We start from the raw sequence: 22,630 nt of genomic DNA on the forward strand, positions 1-22,630 counted from the left end.
AAGTAAGGGTAACAAAAGCAAAAATAAATGAATGGGACTACATCCAGCTAAAAAGCTCTGCACAGCAAAGGAAATTATCAACAAAACAAAAAGACAACCTACTAATTGGGAGAAGATACTTGCAAATCATATAAAAGGGGTTAATATCCAAAATATAGAAAGAACTCATACAACTCAATATCAAAAAAACAACCTGATTAAAAAATGGGCAGAGGACCTGAATAGGCATTTTTCCAAAGTAGATATACAGATGGCAAACAGGCACATGAGAAGATGCTCAACATCACTCATCATCAGAGAAATGCAAATCAAAACCACAATGAGACATCACCTCACACTCCTCAGCACGGCTATTATCAAAAAGACAAGAGATAACAAGTGTTGGCAAGGGTGTAGAGAAAAGGGAACGTTTGAGCACTGCTGGTGGGAATGTAAATTGGTGTAGCCACTATGGAAAACAGTATGGAGAACCCTCAAGAAATTAAAAATACGACTTAGCAATTCCACTTCTGGGTATTTATCCAAAGAACAAGAAAACACTAATTCGAAAAGATACATGCACATCTATGTTCACCGCAGCATTATTTACAATACCCAACATATGGAAATGACCTAAGTGTCCAAAGATGGATGAATAAAAAGAAGATGTGGTATACACATACATACACACACACACACACACACACACATACACACACACACACACAGGACTACTACTCAGCCATAAAAAAGAATGAAATCTTGCCATTTGCGATATGGATGGACCTTAAGAGTATTACACTAAGTGAAATAAGTCAGACAGAGAAAATCAAATACTGTATAATTTCACTCATATGTGGAATCTAAGAAAACAAAACAAACAAAATAAACCAAAAAGAAACTTGTTTTATTTTATAAAAAATAACATAAACTCTCTGTACAGAGAACCGACTGTTGGTTAGCAAAGGGGAAAGAGGTTGCAGGGTGGGCGAATGGGTGAAGGGGGTCAACCCTATGGTGATGGATGGTGACTAGACTTGTGATGGTGATCACTCTGTAGTGTATACAGGTGTCAAATTATAAAGCTGTACATCTGAAACTTATACAGTTAAATAATATAAAAATTTTAATCAAAAAATTACACATATATAATATAAATATATATAAAAATTTAAAAATTATATATATTATATATATATGTATGTATGTGTGTGTGTGTGTGCACGCGCGCGTGTGTGTATATATAAAATAAAGAAAAAAAGTACATACAGCTTCATACGGCCATCCACTAAAGACTTCCAAATGGTACTAAAACCATGCCAATTCTAGGACAAGCAAACCACAGCATCAATCCTACTTCCTTAATTGGATTAACTCAAGAAGAGGGGAGAGATGTTAGCTGAAGAGAGGGGAAAAAGAGAGAGGGAGAGCTAGCAAGAAAAAGAGTACATATGTACTGAATCCAAACTTCAACAAATAGCTGTTAATTTGAAGAAGAAATTTCCCCCCAGTAATTAAAATAATATTAAACTGGAAAATAGTTTCCTAAATTGTGAACATAATTCATCTGAGTAGCTATTTTTCCTCTCCTTTATCTATTTAAATCTAATTAGCATTTTTAATTGTTTAGACTTTCTGTATTCTTTAATACCTACCCCTCAAAATGCATACACACTTACCTGATCACAGTGCCACAGTGGACTTGCACAGCTTCTTTCAGCTACTTGTTTGCCACAGACACATTTTTGTCTACTAACTCTTGGACAGGGTGGACAACTTCCTAAAATCACAATGATAAATTAGCACAGAAACATAAAAGCAAGAGAGACTGCTTTGACTTTTGCTGAAAGTCAGGACGCCTAACAAGTATGACCTTTTACCTGCATGACAAGGATTTTCACACTTATGCTGTCCACAAAGCAACTTCCGCCCACATGGCAGCTGACAGGACCACTCCTTGGCACTGCACCTACGAGGGATAGGTTTTGCTTTCTTACAGTAACAAGTAGTTGTGACCATCTTTGGACAAGGAGGGCAGGGACCTAGAATCCAATGAAAGGAAAAAAAAAATCAGAAGTCAAAAGTTAAAACTTTCAATTCCTACACCTATCAGTAATCTCTAAAGCTTTCCTTACTGATACTTTAAAAGGCATTCCCTTGGGGCCGGCCCGGTGGCACAAGCAGTTAAGTGCGAGCGCTCCACTGCGGCGGCCCGGGGTTCACCGGTTCGGATCCCGGGTGCACCCGTCACACCACTTGTCAAGCCATGCTGTGGCGGCGTCCCATATAAAGTGGAGGAAGATGGGCACGGACGTTAGCCCAGGGCCAGTTCTCCCCAGCAAAAAGAGGAGGATTGGCAGATGTTAGCTCAGGGCTGATCTTCCTCACAAAATAATTAAATAAATAAATAAAAGGCATTCCCTTCCAATGTTTTCTTATGTTAAATTAAGTTCTGAATTCAACTTTCACAATCTTTTTTTCCTCAACATAAGAAGAAAGAACCACCCACAAACAATTAGAAATGTAATATATAACTCACCTGGATGACAGAGGAGTAAACACTTATGGCCACAAGGAGGTTTAAATTCTCTCTCACACACTTGGCCGCATGAATGAGGCACAAGCCACGGATCTAAAGGTGGATCTTCTATTTTTCCACAATAGCAGTAGTACCTACTAGGTGTGTCAGATCTTTTGTATTCAAACCTACATTTTGGACTACAAAAAAAGAATGAAATTAGTGGAGTTAATTTCATTTTTAAAATGAGAGACAGGAATATAAATATATTCAGTAATAGAGTATACTTAATTAGTTTTATGCTAATACACTCCCTGCTCCATCTTTATATTAGTAAGAAACAAGATTACTAAAATCAGTTTCAACCATCTAGGACAGCTCTGTCCAATATAATTTCCTGTGATGATGGAACTGTTCTATACCTGCCATGTCCAATACAGTAGCCACTAGCCACATATGGCTAGCAAGCACTTGAAATGTGGCTAATACATACAACCGAGGAAAGAATCAAATTTTTTATTTCATAATTTTTAAAAATTTAAATAACCACATGCTGCTAGTTGCACATGTTATTAAACAGCACATATCTAACTACAGAAAGAAAGAAATATTAGCTTTTTACTAACCCCTTGAACTTCATTCTTGAGATATTCATTCCAATTTTTATAACGCTCAATGTTTTAAAAGTTTGGTTGGGTGGTTTACAAATAAGTAAAATGTATTAGCAACAGCAAATAGAAGAGAGAAATCAGGTTATAGGTAGATAACAGGCAGCAAGAAACAACTAAAATCCAGAATTAAGGGGAAAAATACTTGAAAGTAAACAAAGAATTTAATATTTCTCAACATCTAATACAAAACAGAGACATTTCAAATGGGCCTAAGTCAAAGAAAAGTTCAAATGCTATTTTATATTCTCTGCTAAAGCAGAAAGATTTTTACCTAGCCAAGATTAAAATAAAGCAGTTCCAGTGGCCAGCCCAGCGGTGCAAGCAGTTAAGTGCGTGCACTCCGCTGCGGAGGCCCGGGGTCCGCCAGTTCAGATCCCAGGCACAAACCGACGCACTGCTTGGCAAATCACGCTGTGGCGGCGTCCCATATAAAGTGGAGGAAGATGGGCACGGATGTTAGGCCAGGGCCAGTCTTCCTCAGCAAAAAAAGAGGAGGATTGGCAGATGTTAGCACAGGGCTGATCTCCTCACAAAAAAAAATAAAAATAAAGTAGTTCTGGTACTAGAAGTGTTAACCTTCAGCTCTATCAAATTCACTTGTAGATCACAGATCACTTCATTCTCAAAAGATGCTCCAACTCTTACTACCTCCTAGACAAATGAGTATAGTTTTACATCATCACTTAAATTTCTTTTGTATCATATATAATATATTTTCATTGTCCTGAGAACATGTTCTGTTTCCAAATAAATGCCACATAAATATTCAGAATAACCAAAAGACAGCTGTTCTTGTAATTAAAAATCAAAAATGAAATACCATGTCTCATCTGGAATAAATAATTGGAATTTTGTTGGAAGAGTTAAAATTTTCCTTTACTAAAGGAAAAATGTATACCATTCCTCTAAGCTAGTGTGGAGGGGGATGTGTACTTCAAATAACCTTAGATATGGATGGCTAAAACGCAACCCACCACACCCTAAAACTGCCCATCAACACTGAGACTGAATCGTTCCAGGAGACTGGGGGAGGTGAGGCAATATGTGCAAATGCAGGAGCTTTATTTAAAATAATGGCATGCCAACAATGCAATGTAATTATATCGTACCTTGTTTATAAACAAGTAATATCTTAGTAGAAACGTATTTTAAATGTTTGAATTCCACAAAACAACTAATCTAAAACTATTAACATTTTTATCAAGTTCTAGCTCCATTTTGACAAGGATTAAACCAAATCTGGAATACCCATTTATTTTCTTTCTTAAAAAATGTGAAATATGGGGCCGGCCCTGTGGCTTAGCGGTTAAGTGCGCGCACTCCACTATGGGGCGGCCCGGGTTCCGATCCCAGGCGTGCACCGATGCACCACTTCTCCGGCCGTGCTGAGGCCGCGTCCCACATACAGCAACTAGAAGGATGTGCAACTATGACATATAACTATCTACTGGGGCTTTGGGGCAAAAAAAGGAGGAGGGTTGGCAATAGATGTTAGCTCAGAGCCAGTCTTCCTCAGCAAAAAGAGGAGGATTAGCATGGATGTTAGCTCAGGGCTGATCTTCCTCACAAAAAAAAAAAAAAATGTGAAATATGGAAAGCAAAGGCTCCTACACAGCTGATTCAATTTTTTGTTCCTTCTAGATTTAAGTGAAGAGTAGTAGCTCATTTCTCTCTTAACTGGTACTTTCCACACCTATGGCAAAATGACCACTTAAATTAGAAGTGAGAAGAGCAAGGGTGAGAAAAAGTACACATAGGTTTAAATCTCTAAAATTAAGCCAGATTATCTAGTTTAATTCTGTACCTATTAAACACTAAAATCCTCCCACAAATAAATAATGTACAGTAGAAAAACAAATATAGACTTTGAAATTTTAAACTGTTTCAGAGAAGCTAATATTCAATGAAGAGAAAACAAACAATATCTCTAAAAGTAATATTATAAGAGAACTCAGAAGAATAGAAAAAGCACTGAATTTACAAGTCAGAAGTCCTAGGTTTCAAATCCTGGCTTCACCCCTTAAGGCTAAGAGAAGCCTGAACACATCATTTTGCTTCAATTAACTTCTTTATCCCCGTTGGTAACATGGGAATAAAATCTCCCACAGATGGCTGAGAATTATTTTTACAAAGTAACTAGTAGGTTTAAAATATTTTTTAAAAACTACACTACCACAATCTTACAAATATATCAATATTTATGGTAATAAGGGGAGGTCTGATATGGATCCAGGTTTTCTGAGACCTAAATCTTATACAATTTGAGGGCCTCTGTTAAGAAAAAGAACACAAAATTACAAATACAAAATTAGTTACAAAACTGGATATTTATGTGAACAAAGAGCCCCTGAAATTTATACTTTAATACTCTGACAGTAAATCTACCTTCTGGGCTGTCAGTATAGATAAATTTTTTATTATGTTTATTTGGCAGAGATATAACTTTTCTATTCCCCAACTCTTTCTGCAAATATAACAGAAGTTCACAATCAAATATTCATCAATAATACACCAAACTAATAAAATAAATATAGAAAAATTGATGAGACTGGATAATATACCCCCGCAGTTTTGAGAGATTTCAAGGATAAAATTGGGAAGCCTATGATCAAAATACGGTAGATAACAGTCTTGTGCAATGTGATACTAATTAATATATAGTAATAGGAACTCAAGAAGAGAAGTACCAGAATTATGGAGTCTAGTCCTGCAGAATTTTAAAGAAATGAAAGTTCTTTTAAAAAGCTTAATTAAGGAGTTGTTTTGGAGAGGAAAAAAAGTCTGAATGATTTATTAGTTACTGAAAGGAACAAGTAGTTATACAAATTGAGGAGGTAAAAAGCCATTAACAAAGTCCCATATCTTCACAAACCAAGTGACTAATTGAAGGCTAAACATGGATCTTGAAACTGCCAATAAAGCAAATTATGAGCTATAATTTTCATTTATTTTACAACTTAATATTCCAACTAAATTAGAAAGAGTTACCAAGGCCAGGGATAATCTCTCTTTCCAAAATCATCATCTGTCAAAGGAGAAGATACCAGAAACTGGCTGTCTTTAGCCCACTTCTGGATACAGGGCATGTGAAATATGCAGAAACATCCTGAACAGCTCCAAACCTAAGACAAAGGTATCAGAAATTAATATGTATGCAATGATTTTCTTTGATAATTCCACAATACTTTAAAACGAGCATCACACTAAATTATTTTGAAGAGCTACCTAAAGATTAAAGAAAAAAATCTTTCATTCCAGTATAACAGAAGAAATGTTATTTATAAAAATTTATTTAAGTGTGGAACACTTGGAAGAAAAATATTATTAATCACCGAGATGCATTTAGCTAGAAATAACTACTTCTACACTCTGGATGGTCTCCAACTTTTTTTGTATATATTTCATACTTTTTAAAAAATGAGGTCATACTGTACATACTATGTAACTTTATAGTCTTTTCTTTTAACATAGTATAAGCAGTTATCCTTATCAAATATGTTCACGACATGATATTTATAGCTATATACTATATCCTATAGACTTATATATCATAATTTTTTTAACCAATGTCTTCTTGGACATTTAGGTTATTTCCAATAATAAATAACACTACAAAGAAATCCTGAAACATAAATACATACATAGATCCCTATTTACCTCTTTTATTATATAAAATCTATTAGTCTAGAACTTAATAAAGCTAAATTCTAAAAATTAGGTGAGCAAAAAACTTGAGAATATATATATAATTTAAAAACTTAAGGAATAATAGTAAATTAATTTTTGAAACCTGCTGACACTTTGATATAACTTAACAAAAATCAGTTCTCCTTTCATTCTAACATTTTGCAACTGTTTAACAAAATCAGACATGTAGCACATTGCATAAGCTGGCAACAGCATTAAAAAAAAAAAGAAGCCAACTTCTTAGTTTGAGTTCCCCCCAAAGTCGTATCTGAAATTAGAACCGGGATGCAGGAACGAGGGGTCAAGATGGGGAAGAGGAAATGCCAATAAATGGTATATTGTTGAGCTGATTACCACTAAGGGCCAAAGTTCAATCCTGCTAGAGACCCTCTGAAGAACCATGTGTGTTCATGCCTTGGACTACTCCAGCCCCAACCCCTAACAGAGAGGAGGCTGGGGCACTCATCCACCAATTCCATGTGATGGAATGTTGCCCCAAGGGGCGTTAAAATTAACTCCCCTGAGCTTCTGCACTACACCTGTGTACTGGTGAGTCAGTTCCCAAGGAGAAAGCATTGAGATTCAAAAAAAAAAAAATCCACACACACAGCAAGTGTTTCAGGTTTAAGGTGGCACCGTAACCACATACAGAGAGACTATTCATCCAGTGGAGTTGAAATCAGAGTAAGCCAACCAGATGTGACTCTGGGCACCCAAGGCACCTGCATCAGCTATACTGTCCTATCCAAAGTACGTTAAATTTCTGATTCACTCTACGTGACTGAATCCTCTCATCTGGCCTGATTTTCTTTTTCTAAGCAATGCTGCCATAATGTTGTCATGTGCCGTCAACTCGGCTCCAACTCCTGGTGACTCTGCGAATGAGTGGTGTCCTGTCCTCAACAACCCTACGCAGCTTCTGCAGACTCATGCCTATGGCGGCTTCCTTTATGGAGTCAATCCATCTCATATTTGGTCTTCCTCTTTTCCTGCTGCCATCTACTTTTCCCAGCATTATCATCTTTTCCAAAGAATCTTGCCTTCTCACAATGTGCCAAAGTAGGACAGCCTCAGTTTTATCATTTTTGCCTCCAGCAATAGGTCAGGCTTAATTTGCTCTAATGCTGCTATAATAGCAGTGGGTTAATCTGAGGTCTAAATGTTGAGTCTATCATATTCAGCCATCACTTCTCCTTAATTGCTTCATTAATGCACTTTTAAACTTACACATAGATAACGTCACCATTAGGCCATAGTGCCTCTAAGTACATGAGTTATATCTGAATCCACCTCTCCTCAATGACCCTAGCCACTTTCTACGGTGTCTTCAACACAAGAGAGGCTCACTAATAAACCACTAAGTGTCACTGCTAGGTTCTATGTCCTTGAAGACAGGGACCATATCAATCTTTTTTAAACCTGCCGAAAGTAATGAAATATAGTGCATTTTAACATTTCAGCATTTGTGGGAATCTCTAAAGTACAGATGCTAAAAATGCTTTATCAAATTGACATGTGCATTAAAACTGAAGATATTCGCTTCAGTTATATTAATAGTGTTAAAAATATTGAGCGCTCATTTTGAGGTAATTTTTTTTTAATTAAAGATTTACAAAATAATGATCAATTCATAAAAAAAATTCTCAAATGAAGCATTTCTAAACAAAAGCAAGCAAAAGAATAATAAATGGTTAAATATTGTAAATGCAACATAAGATATTTTGGGGAGATACATTAATAAGATAAGGGAAAAAACTTACTGCTTGGTTTCTCTTCACTGAAGCAATACAAATTAAGCATGTCATAGCTCCCGCTTGAAAAGCTTCATTTACGTACTGCTTTGTTCGCTCTAATTCACTTATATCTCCATCTTGAAATTTAAAAATTGAAAACTTCATGTTAACCAACATCTGAAAATAACACAAACTCACTAATAGCCCCACATTATCTAGCAATATCAATTGCTCAAAACATAGCTTAAAAATGAGAAGTTTAGAAAAAAGCAACCAGTGAGCTGCTAAGAGGTCACAAAGTCAATGCACTAATCTTAGGTACTTGATTCAAAAACAGCACCCCGGCCCTCGCTCAGAGCATAATGCTATTACAGCAATGTTACTGCTGTTACAGTCTTCAACCAATGTGGCGGGGGCAGAGCCACAGGCAAGAGCAGCAAGATGCCAAGTAAACACGGCACGCTCGGCAAAAAGCAAAGTGAAAGGAACTGAAAGTCAAAGCTCAGCAGAGACCTTTAGCCTAAATGTAAACACATGTTTGTGTGTGTGTGTTTCACACACAGCACATTCTTAATAAAAGCTTGTTGAATGAAAAGATCTTGAGGTCATTACAGTATAATAACCTTGTTTCATTAAGTTATGTTCACTATTTCTCTTAAAAAGGTAGAATGAACTTCTTAGCAAAAATCACTAGACTGTATTTTTTCTAAGCAATAACTGAGCATTTATTGCTAGGCACTGTACTATTAGTATTTCAGTAGGATTAAATGAGCTATTTTTATCTGCATTTTACAGATGAGAAAACAAAGGCACAGAACAATTAAGTAACTTCAGTATGACTCCCAAGTCAGCCCTCTTATCCACTATGCTATGCACAGCAAGAGGTTACTAAAGGAAGGTCCAAGAAATAACAGCTAACAGCAAAATGAAAGGCAGAAAAACTACCCAAAAGTACACATGACACCAAAAGGGCAGTAATCTGAGACACTTTAGCACAGGAGAAATAAACCTACATGCTTTTAGTACAATAAAGATTGTTCAACAGAGGCTGACTGAGTCTCCAAGAAAAGTAGATTAAGAGCATACACTATCATACATACAGAACTTACCATGGCCATAAAATGGTTCAAACCAAACTTCAAGTTACCAAAAAGAAAAATTAAATAGGACACTTGGATAATTCTTTACTTTCTAAAATCACCTATGTAAAAACAGCACTTAAAAAAAACTTGCCCTACCATAATATAAACATATATGTAATTTAAGATACAAATATATATAAAATCGCTCCCCAAACTATAAAATATTATAAAATTATTAAAGACGATTACTTTATTTTAAATAAATATCGAAGTTTAAAGAGTATCCTTAAAGGCAGACTTAATAATCATGTTCTGTATGCTCACTTCGCTTTTCAGGATAGCTAGCTTTAACAAGTACATAACATTTTAAATTTCATCTAATTTAACAGCTAACGTAAAACAGAATTTGAGAACAAGATGGACTAGGCTTTAAAAAAATAAAGTCTAACTTTATATTTACAAAATTCATGTAAGACTTCTTTGAAAATTGTATTAAAGTTTGGCTGCAGCAATAAGATGCAAGATGTCATGGTAGATAACACGACATTTGAAGTTATGTATTTTAAAAAGATCACTCTGGCAACTGAAGAAAAATGGGTACGAGGAGGCCAAGACTGGAAGCACTAAGAGGCAGTTACAGCAGATAAAGCAAAAAACGACCTTGAGCAAGTTACCTAAGTGTCTGTCTCAGCTTTCACACCTTTAAAATAGTAATAATAATACCTACCTCATAGAGTTATTATGTGGAGTTATCCGCATATTAAACAGCTATTGGAGCTTGAATTAAGGCAATGACAGTATGTGGGGAGAAGGGGGGGAGGTTTAAGAAATTTAAGAAGTAAAACTCAGCAGGCCTTGGTGACAATTATATTGTGTTGCTTTTAAGAGTTCGTGCTCACGTCAAGATTCAGAAGGAAAGAGTGCCGTTTGATGAGATGGTTGCCTTGGCCAGAGGAAGGAGAGGTGGTGAATGAAACACATTCATGCCATCTATGTGCCATCCCTGCTCCCAGATTTCTGGCTTGGGTGGGTGACTGGTGCTACTGAAAATTGTGGTGCTACTAAGTGAGATAAAGAAAATAAGAGAAGAAATAAGTTATCTTTCAACATATGTTTGAAGTGTCCATGGGCCAGCAAGATAGAGACATCCATCAGGAAGTCGACTATGCAAGTCTGAAACCTGAAAGAAGGCTCACAAAAGTGCAAACGCTGTGCTCAGATTAAAAAAATGAACTGCTTTGGTAAAGTTCTGGTGTTCAACTCACTAATGTGAAATGGGAACCACCTTGTTACTCTGGCATTTACTTTCTTAAATCAGGTGACCAGATTTCCTTACTTTGGTATGGGCTAAGTGCAGAATGCAAAGGAACTAGAATCAAAATATTTATGGATTTAACAAAAAACAGCATATGAAAAATTGCCTTGACACTTTAAGATGAAAGCCAGATTAAAAATTAATAAAACTTACAAATGATTAATGTTTTCTAAACAATAGGAAGAAATACTGAGTTACATCACTGAATTTCCTATTTAAAAATAAAACCTGTCTCTGTCTAGAATGATTTAAGTGAGGTCCTCTTGAAGCAGGAAATTTCATAAGGTTACTTTTATGAAGTCCTCTAGAAGCAAGAAATGTCCTAACCCTAAGGTTATTCTTTATCAATTTTTACCTGGCTGAGTCAGACTTTTTAGTCAAGCTTCCTCATCTATATTCCTTAGCAGATATGGTAAATTCCTTGGAAACTCACTTGACGATGTGTATCTATCCTCATGATGCCATTAATATGCTCAGGCAACTAACTAATGTTGATAATACATGCAAGCATGTTTCCAATAATGACTTTAAGTATAAAATGTGGAAACTGTAAAAGCATCTACATTTCAAATAATCTATTTTCACACTTAGTACCAAATCCTTCACAGCAGCATCACTTTGGCCCTCTCTCTCGTAAAAAAATGTGACTGTAAGAGTAATCCAGATAAATACAACATATAATACGATTTTACATGTCAAACCTGAGGAGACTTCATTTAAAAAGAACGAATGAAAATCAGAAGCTGTGAATAAGATATAAAGTAAAGGAATAAAGCCAAAAAATGAAATTGACTTCAAGACACATTTTCCATGATGAAAAAGAGAGAAAAATGAAGAATAGATTTAAAGGATTCAAAGTCCTCAAGTCCAATCAAATCATAACCAGAACAACTTGACCCCACTCATCTCACAGGGAGTTTTGGCATCTCCCTCCCAGCATTCTAATGAAATGCCAAGTAAACGCACAGTGGAACTTCTAAGGCTGTAAGAGACATTGTTATTCTATTTGCTTTATAGAAAGATTAATGTTATACAACATATAACTCTAGCAGTAAAATGTACAAAACTTCAACTCTATAACACAAAAATGCTCATTTTTAAGATGCAAAAACTATTCCATATAGAGTGAAAGTGTTTTTAAAAAGTCAGGAATATATTTTCATTGATGTCAAAAAAGTTAAAATTTAAAAGACCGTACAGTACCTGTCTGAGTAGTGTAAGTTATAAATGTATTAGCAACTATTTTCCCCCGTTTTCCTTCAAAATCTTCATCTCCTTCTTCTTCAGAGGAAGAGCTAAAGTGTTCTTCAACAAGTTTTTTGGCTGCAGCTTGATTAGCCTTCTTGATTTCCTCAAATTTCCTTTGAGACATGAGCTCTGCTTAAAAGAGAAAAAAATGAGCTTCATTTCTGCAGAACAATCTCTCAAAAAGCAAAGCATGATGTACTAATATATCATTTTAAAATACAGGTTTAAAAGTCACCTTTGGAGTATTCTATTTTGCCATCATTCATGAAAAAATATATTTTCAAGTTTCTTGTCACACAAGTAAAAAGAATACAATAAAATCTTTCATTTTTGTTAAATATATTGCTAAATGCAGCAAATTGTTCTAGAGTGACTAACAAATCAATAAAAAAAATTATGAAGGTATGATAAAAGTATCAGAAAACTAGTGATCAACCTCAAAATAAGGACATTAATAAATATTACAATGGAACATTCAGCAATAAATAGCACACAGTGCTTTTTAAGAGGCGAGAAACATGCCCAGTGAGAACACATCAGAATCAGTGGAGGCCAGTGCTTTTTCAAAGCACCTTCCTCCACACTACAGCCCAGCCTGGCTTGGCCCACCAAAGATTTTGCATAAACAATATTCATGTATACCCACTATGTTTATAATCTGCTTCTTAGAAAGCTCAAGGACTTTTTGCCTTTATTAAAATGTGGTCACAAAACATAAATTTAACATTAATCCACACAAAATGTTGCTCACATGGAAAATGTGCTTCTCACAAAAAATTCATTCTAAAAAGAAATGTTAAATAAGCTTTGGACAGTTCTTCCACTATGCTCTTTAGCACCGTCTGTATTTCTCATTTTGTGACTTGGTTAAACAACAATGGAAAAAGAATTAGATTACTTCATAGCACATTCCCAATGAGACTTCAAACTCCTCAAGAGCAAGGACCATGGGGATTTTCTTCAAGCACTAAGTAGGTGTTAATAAACTCCCTGAATTCATTCGTGCCCATATCGAGAAAATTTCAAATTTACTAATTTAAAATTCACTTTATGCTTGAAACTGATGACCCATTACCAAGATAAACTTTCTTATTTTACATAGTGTATTTGTACTTAATGATGTTTTTCTTTTTATTTCCCTCATGATATGTTTTCCTTTTCTTGTTGCAGTCAGTTTGGTTGGGGATTATGCAGCATTTCAAGTAAAACTGGAGGAAAATGTACAGTGCCTACATAGGAATCTTTGAGTATTAGCAGCAAAGCAATGGCTATAAGATCTGTGACTCAAAACTTGATGTACAATAAGAGAGAAAATAAATGTCATTAATTATGGAAAATTAACACTCAAGGATAGAATTTTTAAATGGCTGAATTAGACAGATATAATAAAAACATTCATAACCTGGTCAATGTATCCACATAAGATCATCTCAAGGAAAGCTGACAAAGCAACTTTCCCATATATTACCTCTTACAATCAAGTCTCAATTATCTAGGTGAAGAATGCTTGCTTTTCTACTATCCACAAAATCTAAGAAAGTTTACCAAAACTGTTCACCGGTCTCCAACTTGCACACCTTACCACCACCATAACATAAACTCAGTAACTGCAAGCTAAGAGAATACCACCTAACTTTAAAATTAGCTTAGGAGGGAAAACACTCAGAAGCTCAATTTGCTCCTTCCCCTAAAAAATATATTCTGAAAAGTACATTCCAAACACAAAAATAAAATGATTTATTCCCTTGGCCCCATGCACTCCTCAGTTAGTACAGACAACTGAGAATTGTCTGTGTCCTCTCAGGCTCCACTACAACACAGCCTTGGATGAAGGATATTGAATGAAGGATACTGACATGCCAGAGGAGGTGACACCAGATACATCCAGGAAAAGATATGAAATTTGTGAACAGGAACCACACCACAAACTCAAGTGCAAAGACAATTACTTACAATTACTTACATAGACAATTAAAGTTACTAAACTAAGGCAACCAGGTAAGATGGAAAATGACAACTAGCCCCAGAAGCAGAAAAAGAATGAGATGGAGTGCCTAACTCCAATATAAACGGTATTTCTGCGACTCAGTCGGGCTGACTGTTGCCATGCACAAAAGTACTAAAGCCACAAGATCTTATTTTACAAGAAAAATTGTTAACCAGATTTTTATGACATTTTAAAAAGAAAAGAGAAAGAAAAAAACTGCTGGCGACCAATCCAGATTTAAAGCACTGTGTTAATCAAACTAAATTATAGGCTAAATCAGACCCCCGGGCCACAATTTGCAACTTTTGGTCTAGGGATTCAGTAGGCAAAAAGAGTGAAGGGAAGAATATTGGACAGAGAAGTAACAAAGATTAATATCAATTAAAATTAAGATGAAAGAGGTGTGATGGGACTCTGCCTAGAAGGCTAAAAAGTGTAGCTGCTTGAAAGGTTTGAGAAGTGGGGCCAATAATAAACTCTCGAAGGAGAAGAAAAGAAGTGAAGGAGAGCAAGGGCGCAGGCAGTTCTGATTAGTGCGTGTCTTGGTAGGCATCCAGGTGACATCCAGGACGGGAGCCATTCTCACCGCTGGCTACGGAAGTCTGCGGCGCTTCAGGTCCCGCGGGGCTGCGCTGGGCTGAGCCACCTGCAGCCGCGGCGGTCGCCGCTCCTCCGGGGCTGGGGCCAGGACCAGCAGCGCCCCCCAACCCCTTCTCTCGCCCTCCTCCGGCGCCGCGGAGATGGACTCCATTTCCTGAGGAGGGGGCCGCAGTGGCCCGTCCTCGGGCTCGGCCTCGGCCACCGGCCACCTGGCGCCAGGAGGCTTCCATCCCTGCAGAGAAAAAAAAAAAAGGAGTGGATGGAGCGTAAGCGCAGCGCTGCCGGGGGTGGAGGGGAAGGGGCAGTGGGTGAAGCCGGTGTGAGGGACCGAATGAAGAAGGTTTCCGCAGGGCGGGGACAGGGTTTGAGAAGGTCGCGGCCCTATCTGTCCCGAAGGGCGAGTCCCCGGTAAGTCCGGGCTTTGGAGATGGACCAGAGAGGGAGAAGACTGGGCAGAGAAACGGACTGCGGGGCAAGAAGCATCCAGCGCCGGAGAGGGAGAGCCGGGGAGAAGGAAAGCGCCTACGCAGCCTCATGGAGACCGCGGTGAGAGAAGAGCTACAGACTGACCGGCGGCTCCCGCCGGGAACCAACTGCAGTAGCGAACCCTAAGGAAAGCTACGTCTCCTTATCGACGGCGCTGGCCCCTAGAGACTACAACTCCCAGAAACCCCCGCCCACCGCCCGCAGAACGCGTGGCATCACTGGCCGCTTCCTTATCCGGGAGCACTGGGGGCGAGGGCGGGAGGGGCTCTGAGCGCGTGCGCTGACTGGGCCGGGCCTTCGGAAACTACAATTCCCGGCGTGCTCTGGGGCTCGGGCGAGGTCAGAGCCCAAAGAGGGCGCAAGGGGACGGTGTGTGGGCCGGCCTTGAGGTGTCCTTGACGCCAGAGGATGCTGCTGCTTCTTCGCGACTACGCTAAACCCAGCTGGGTATCAGGCTTCCGTTTGAATGGCCATAATTGACTGCCTGCCATCTTTAGCCTCGCCTTCGGGCTTTCAGGTGGCAGGAGGGTTCTCACTGATGGGAAAATGAAAACACTTCGGGGACGGGGAAGAGGGAGGGAAAGCTGGGGTACTATTGCGGAAAAGTGAGTCGAGTGGAGAAAGCGCCCTTTCTGAATTGCTAAAGCGATGTGGAAGATAAATCTAACGCCTATTATTATAGTCCTTTAAAGTTTACCATATGCTTTTTCTGAAGTTGGCCGATTTTTACCTTCACGACAGCTCCGTAAAGTAGATTTTATTAAGGAAAGTAGTTGAGAGCCAGGACCCAAATCTGACTGCGCTGAGTTTTCTAATAAGAGAGAGATAATATTCGAAGATTTACGGGTCTGTCAAGGATTGAAAAATATATTAATTGCTGTTTGGGACTACACAATGCTTATACAACCTTCAACTTCATTATTCCTCTACATTAATAATAAATACCTAATATTTAGGTAGTATTTATTAAGTGTTAGGCAGGATTCAAAGTGTTTTACATGTATGTATTAACTAATCTGCTACAACAACCATATTATCCCCATTTTACAGCTGAGAACACTGAGGCAGCGAGAGAGTAAGTAACTTGTCCTTGGTCATATAGCTGGGTATTGTTTTATCATTGATTGCATTTTTAAAATAAGGAAACAAAGAGACAGAAAATTTTTTTATTCAACATCTTAGCAGAGCCAGGATTGCAACTGAGTAGTGTGACTCCTGGCCTCTATGCTTAAACACCATGCTATATGATTACTGTGTAAATGTATTTAATGTTTACCTAGAAGTCCCAGTTACTTTTAAAGGATCTAATCAGGGAAAAGGCTCACATAATCAGAATTTTCCCTTGTCATATTATACAATGAAAATTGATAATCATAATAATTACTTTGGAATCAGAAAGAATCTTATGTGCTCTCTGAATGAGCAAACATTTATTATAGTATCATAGTCAAGTTTTGTAATGGAGAACTAGCACATCTCATAATGCAGAAGTATGTAAATTGAGAACATGTTTTCACAAGTTACCGTTTCTGTTATTTTTACTTTGAAATTTCAGATAACATTTGGGGAATACAAGAGTGCTTTGTGTTTATCAAAAGGGAACATGAGAAATATATAAAGATAGAGATATAATTAAAGATTATAAAGATTGAGAAATATAATTGTGCAGTTCTAATTAATTTTAATTCTTAAAAATAGTTCCCACAAGAATAGCTGAAAACAAAAGACCAACAATGCCAAGTGTTGGCTACCATGTGGAGCAATTGGAAGCCCCATACTCACTGGTGGGAGTGGAAATCGGTTCAAACACTTTCGAAAAATATTTGGCAGTATCTACTAAAGCTAAACATGACCTACCACTAAAGCATTATGACCAAGCAATTCCACTTCTGGGTAGATATATACCTAAAAGAAATGAGTGCATAGATCCACAAAAACTCACATTTATAGCAGCTTTGTTCACTATAGCCAAAAACTAGAAACAACCCTAATGTCTATCAAGAGAAGAATAGAAAAGTAAATTGTGGTGTATTCATATGATGGAATGCCATGGAAAAAAAAAATATATATATATATATATACTGATCCAAATAGCAAGATGGGGGAATCTGAAAGATAGCATGTTAAACAAAAGAAGCCAGACACAACAGAGTACTTACTTGTGGTTCCAATTTCATGAAGTAAAAAGTAACAGAAGCCAGATTAGTGCTTACCTCTGGTGGGGGTGGGAGAATTTTAACTAGGAAGAGAGATGCGGTATCCTCCTGAGTGGTGGAAAAATCTTATCTTGATCTGGGTAGTAGTTTCACTTGTGTGTACATATGTAGAAACTCAAAAAATTACACATTTATGATTTGTGAAATTTACTATATGAATGATATACCTAGATTTTGAAAAGAATTCTAAAATAAAATATAGGAAAAAGTAAGATATCTAAATACCCCTATTGTCCAGCCGCTTGAAAAATGTGATTTAATGGTATTTGTTCATTACTGACATATCATCCTGATATGGATTCTTTTTGCTAGAGTATCCATACATAACTCCCCAAATACATTTATCCTTGACAAATACATCTATACTTAGGTCAACACTATGCCAGTTATCAATTTATTGCCTCTCAGCTCCAATTCACCCTTCAATACACACTCTGTGGTAATGGACAGAACTTGAAGCATCCAGAGAGAGCACGATGTGAAGGTTTCTCAGCAGAGGGCGCTAGAGAGACATTGCAAGAGGGAACCGTGTTGGGGAAGTTGCCGCTGCTACACAGTGGGGTCAGCAATGTTGCAGCGTCCGCCTTGCCTGGCGTTAACCTTCCCAGCGGTCTTCTCAACATGCAGACTGACCCCAAGGCCGCCTGCTCACACCGGCGCTCTGAGACGCCACCAACTTTGCAGCTGACTCCTGCATACTCTGCGCCTGCCACCCCTCTCACTGCAGACCGAGGCACAGCGCACCTGTGCCTCTGCCCCATTCTTTCTGCACAAACCAGCAAGCTTCTCTCTATCCAGTGAGCTGAACTACACCGTCTCCAAAAAGATCTGAACCCGAGCCTTGGGGAGGGGGACCCTTCCAAGTTTGTCCTTTCTTGAGTACTCTGCCTCAGCTCTAGAATAGCATATACCGTTTCCTTATAGTCATTCTTTTATCAGAGCTTAATAATTCTTCATATTAAGCTAAACCCATTGCATGCTTTCTATTCCTGATTGGGGACAGACTGAAATAGGTGCTGTAAACATTTTATATCAGTTTTACTTGACATACTGGATATGACCCACTCAAACTGACTGCAACAAAAAAAAAAAAAAAAAGGAAAAATTGTTAAGAAGGAAATGAAGGATACAACATAAAGTGCAAAATATACCAGCCAAAATAGGTAAAAAAAAGATGTTCTGCCACATGTGGGGCAGAAGAGAACTAGAAAAATTAAATAACCAGATTGATTTTCCCAGCCAGGTTAAAATGCATATAACTTTAGGGGACTGATTCCTTTTTTGTTTTACTTAGTGATATTCAGAATTGAATGATAAAAATAGTATCGTATGATGCAAATTTCATGAAAGTGAAAAAAATAATTTTTTTAACTTGGCTATCATTTTACTTTTTTCAGGAAAACCTTCATAACAGAGACAAAATCAACCAAACATTTATTCATATTTAATGTAAACTGTTTTCAAGTATTCTGTTAAATAATCCATCCATCAATCCGTAATTGAGTCTAGCAGATATCCAACACTGTCGGGCACTAGACGTTCGTACTCAGAGATGGGAAGGGTTCACTGTAAGTAAAGTACCAGGATAGGGATGAAGAGGCTTATGAAGATGCTGAGAATTGAGAAAATTTTTAAGGGTGGGGTAAGATTTGAATGGGATGGAAGGAGGCATTCCAAGTGGTAGAGGCGGCATGAGCCAAGGTTTAGATGTGAAAATAAACATGGTACATGTTTGAACGAGAAAGGAGAAAATTCTGTTGAGTCCCAAGGAAAATGGGATAAATAAGGTTGGAGAGTACATTCAAAATAGAAGTAGAAAATTTTGGTTTCAATGTTGACAATAAGTAGTCACTATGAGGTGCAAGAGAAGGGAGGCGACATCATAAATCAAAATTTTTCAGGAAAACTAATGTAAAAGTAATAATAAAATTTGAGCTGGGAAGGGCATTGTGGGAGAATAGCTATCTAGAATTAAACTATAGTCCGTATGACTCTCAGTTTACAAACTCAGATGTGCAAATAATCACATTTCAGTAATCATGGTCTTTCAATTAACTTAATTTGAACTCTGAATTTTATCTTCCCAGGATTGGTTGGAAAATTCATGCATTCATTCAGCAAATATTTATAATTCTGTCTCTATTATGTCCGAGGCACTTTCTAGGCATTGGAAATAGAGCAATAATTAAAATAATGTACATGTAAAGTGATTAAAGTCCATGAGGATGGAACAAACATTTTAGTGAAGACAGATAACAAATAAGTAAACAAATAAAAATAGAATGTCAAGTAGTGATCTGTGCAGGGAGACAAGGTGAAGAGGGTTTCAGTATAGATTGAGTGGTGTGGAAAGACACTGCCATAAAATGACATTTGAGCAGAGACCTTGAGAAGGGACAACATCCATTGGATACTAGGGAAAGAATTTCCCAGGAAGAGAAAACAGAAACTATAAGGACCCAGAAAAGGGAGCATACATGTTCAAGGAACAGCAAGGAGGTCAATAGAACTGAGAGAGAATGAACAGGGAGAAGAGTGGCAGGAAACCAAATCAGAGAGGTAGTCGAGGCCATTTAATGTAGGGCTATGGAGAGGATTTGGGATTTAACTGTAAGCAAGCTGAGGCCAGGAAGTGACAGGATCTGATTTTGTCTCTAAAAGATCACAGTGGCATCTCTATGGAAATGGACTGTTGGGGAGGGGGGAACCAGAGTGGAATTGGAGACTGGTTAAGCAGCTACTGTAGCAATCAGGTGAAAGATGGTGGTTTAGACAAGCAGTGGAAGTGGTGAGTACGGTCAGATTCAGGATATATTTTGAAGGTTGAGCTGGCAACACTCACTGACAGATTAAATAAGCGGTATGAGATTCAGTCAAGAAAAGATAACTGGGAAACTGAGTCAATGGCAGTGCCATTTTCTGAGATAGGGAATGCTGGGGAAGAAACAGGTTTGAGAAGAAAATCATGAGTTCTGCTTAAGAATACATCAAGTCCTCACTAAAGGTAAACTCTCTTGTTTCTCTCCTCGGGCAACACTTCTGACACCAGGTGTGTGGGTTTTCCACACCAAACTATTCTCCAGTTCTCAGCAGACACCAACTGGGTGTCCTACATTTAACTCAATTCTGACACCAACTGCTGGAGAGGGCAGACCCCACAGGTCAAGGCTCAGTCCACAAGACTGCCTCCCCTGACACACTTCAGATGCCAGTCACGAGTCCCATGTTGTCACTTGTACTTCTGACTGACTAGCTACAAATCAGAGGTCCTCATGACCCCTCCTTATGTTCAATAATTTGCTAGAATGGCTCGCAGAACCCAGGGACACAGTTTAGGTACTGTGAGATAACAGAAAATACATATATTGGTTTCTGCCCCCTGTTCCTGGCACAGAGCTCCTGAAGGCCCTTTAAATTCCTAAGTGATGAGAGCACTAGAAGCATCTTTTGTTCTAATGAGGCGACTCTGCATGGGCTCCTGGGTGGCTCCTGGATGGAGGCTTGTCACTGGAAAGACCAAGCCATGATTAGAAGCTTGGAATTTTCGGCCCCACCCTCCTAGAAAGGGGAAGGGCCTGGAAATGGAGTTAATAATTGATCATGCCTAAATGATGAAGCCTCCATAAAAATTCTAAAAGTAGGAGGTTCAGAGAGCTTTCAAGTTGGTAAGTACATCCACGTAACTGGGAGGATGACACACCCCAACTCCACAGGGACAGAAGCTCCTGTGCTCAGGACACTCCCAGAACTTGCCCTATGTATTTCTTCATCTGGATATTCTTCTGTATCCTTTATCATATCCTTTAATAAACCGGTAAACATAAGTAAGTGTTTCTCTGAGTTCTGTAAGCCGCTCTAACAAATTAATCAAACCAGTGGAGGGGATCATGGGAACCTCTGATTTGTAGCCAAGTCGAATAGAAGTGGTAGGTAACCTGGGGACCTGCTACTTGCCATTGGCATGTGAAATGGGATGGGAGCAGTCTTGTGGGACTCAGCCCTTAGCCTGTGGGATCTGAAACTATTTCCAGGTAGATAGTGTCAGAATTGAGTTAAATTGTAGGACACCTAGCTGGTGTCATGGAGAATTGCTTAGTGTGGGGGAAAAGTGTCCACACATTTGGTGACCGGAAGTGTCAGAAGTGAAGTATTCTGTGTGAGTTGTAAAGGGGACACACAACAGGAAGACTGACTGGACTATAGGTTTTTCTAACACAGTTGCTATTACCAATTTATCAAAAATGATACAACTCAGGAACAGCCTAATGGAGGAGATATATAGGACAAGGTATGTGGGAAAGCCACGGAGCTTCCATGCCTCCTCTGGGAGCACCATCCACCCAGCACCCCCATGTCTTCATCAACCCAGAAGCTCTTTGAACCCCTTGGGTTAGGGTTTTTATTGAGGGTGCATACTTAGGCCAGATTGATTAAATCATTGGACGCTAGATATTGATTCAATCTCAGCCCCTCTCCCCTCCCTGAAGGTCAGGGGGTGGGGCTGAAAGTTCCAACTTTCTAATCACCTGGTTGATTGCCCTGGCATCCAGCTCCCCATCCTTGGGGGCTTTCCAAAAGTCACCTCATTAACATAAACTCAGGTGTGGCTGAAAGGGGCTTGTTATGAATAACAAAAGATGTTCCTTTCACTTTATCACTCTGGAGCTTTTTCTTGAGTGAGGGACAAAAATCAAATATAGCAAAAGATACTCCTATACCTCTTATCACTTAGGAAATCACAAGAGTTGTAGGGACTAAGGCCAGGAGCCAGAGACAAAGACCAAAATATATATTTCTTTTTATATCACACTCACCAAAGGAGATATCAAGTGTCTAGTTGGATATGCAAGTCTGGAGTTCAGAGGAGAGGCTGGAGATGTAAATTTGAGAGTCTTCAGCATATAGATGTTATAAAGTGCCACAAGATATATGAGCTCACTTAGGGAGTGAATATTGAATATTGTGGCCACAGGACACTTCAGACATTTAAAGATTTGATGAGGAGGGGAACCAAGGGAGATGGAAGTTCAGTCAGAAAAGTGACTGAAAACCAAGTGTCCTGAAAGGCAAGTGAAGAAAGTGTTTCAAGAAAGAAGAAGTGATCCTCT

The 22,630-nt window shown here is 38.3% G+C and overlaps 1 protein-coding gene across 2 annotated transcripts in view; it reads right to left on the reverse strand.

Moving 5' to 3' along the window:
- NFXL1 (nuclear transcription factor, X-box binding like 1) overlaps nt 1-15,429 on the reverse strand; it is a 53,176-nt gene extending 37,747 nt beyond the window's left edge. The window contains exons 1-8 of one of the 2 annotated variants that reach the window (XM_058547005.1): nt 15,391-15,429; nt 14,807-15,052; nt 12,189-12,365; nt 8,616-8,725; nt 6,157-6,290; nt 2,519-2,697; nt 1,860-2,021; nt 1,659-1,759 (exon numbers count right to left, since the gene is read on the reverse strand). In XM_058547005.1, coding sequence (XP_058402988.1) covers nt 1,659-1,759; nt 1,860-2,021; nt 2,519-2,697; nt 6,157-6,290; nt 8,616-8,725; nt 12,189-12,365; nt 14,807-15,050 — 1,107 coding nt within the window. In that variant the 5' untranslated portion in view covers nt 15,051-15,052; nt 15,391-15,429. Of the gene's footprint in view, nt 1-1,658; nt 1,760-1,859; nt 2,022-2,518; nt 2,698-6,156; nt 6,291-8,615; nt 8,726-12,188; nt 12,366-14,806; nt 15,350-15,390 lie in introns of those variants that run through there. The other variant, XM_058547004.1, reaches the window with a different exon arrangement.
- Nucleotides 15,430-22,630: the final 7,201 nt, after the last annotated feature.

This window comes from Diceros bicornis, chromosome 8, assembly GCF_020826845.1.
Source record: "Diceros bicornis minor isolate mBicDic1 chromosome 8, mDicBic1.mat.cur, whole genome shotgun sequence".
Lineage (NCBI taxonomy): Eukaryota > Metazoa > Chordata > Mammalia > Perissodactyla > Rhinocerotidae > Diceros > Diceros bicornis.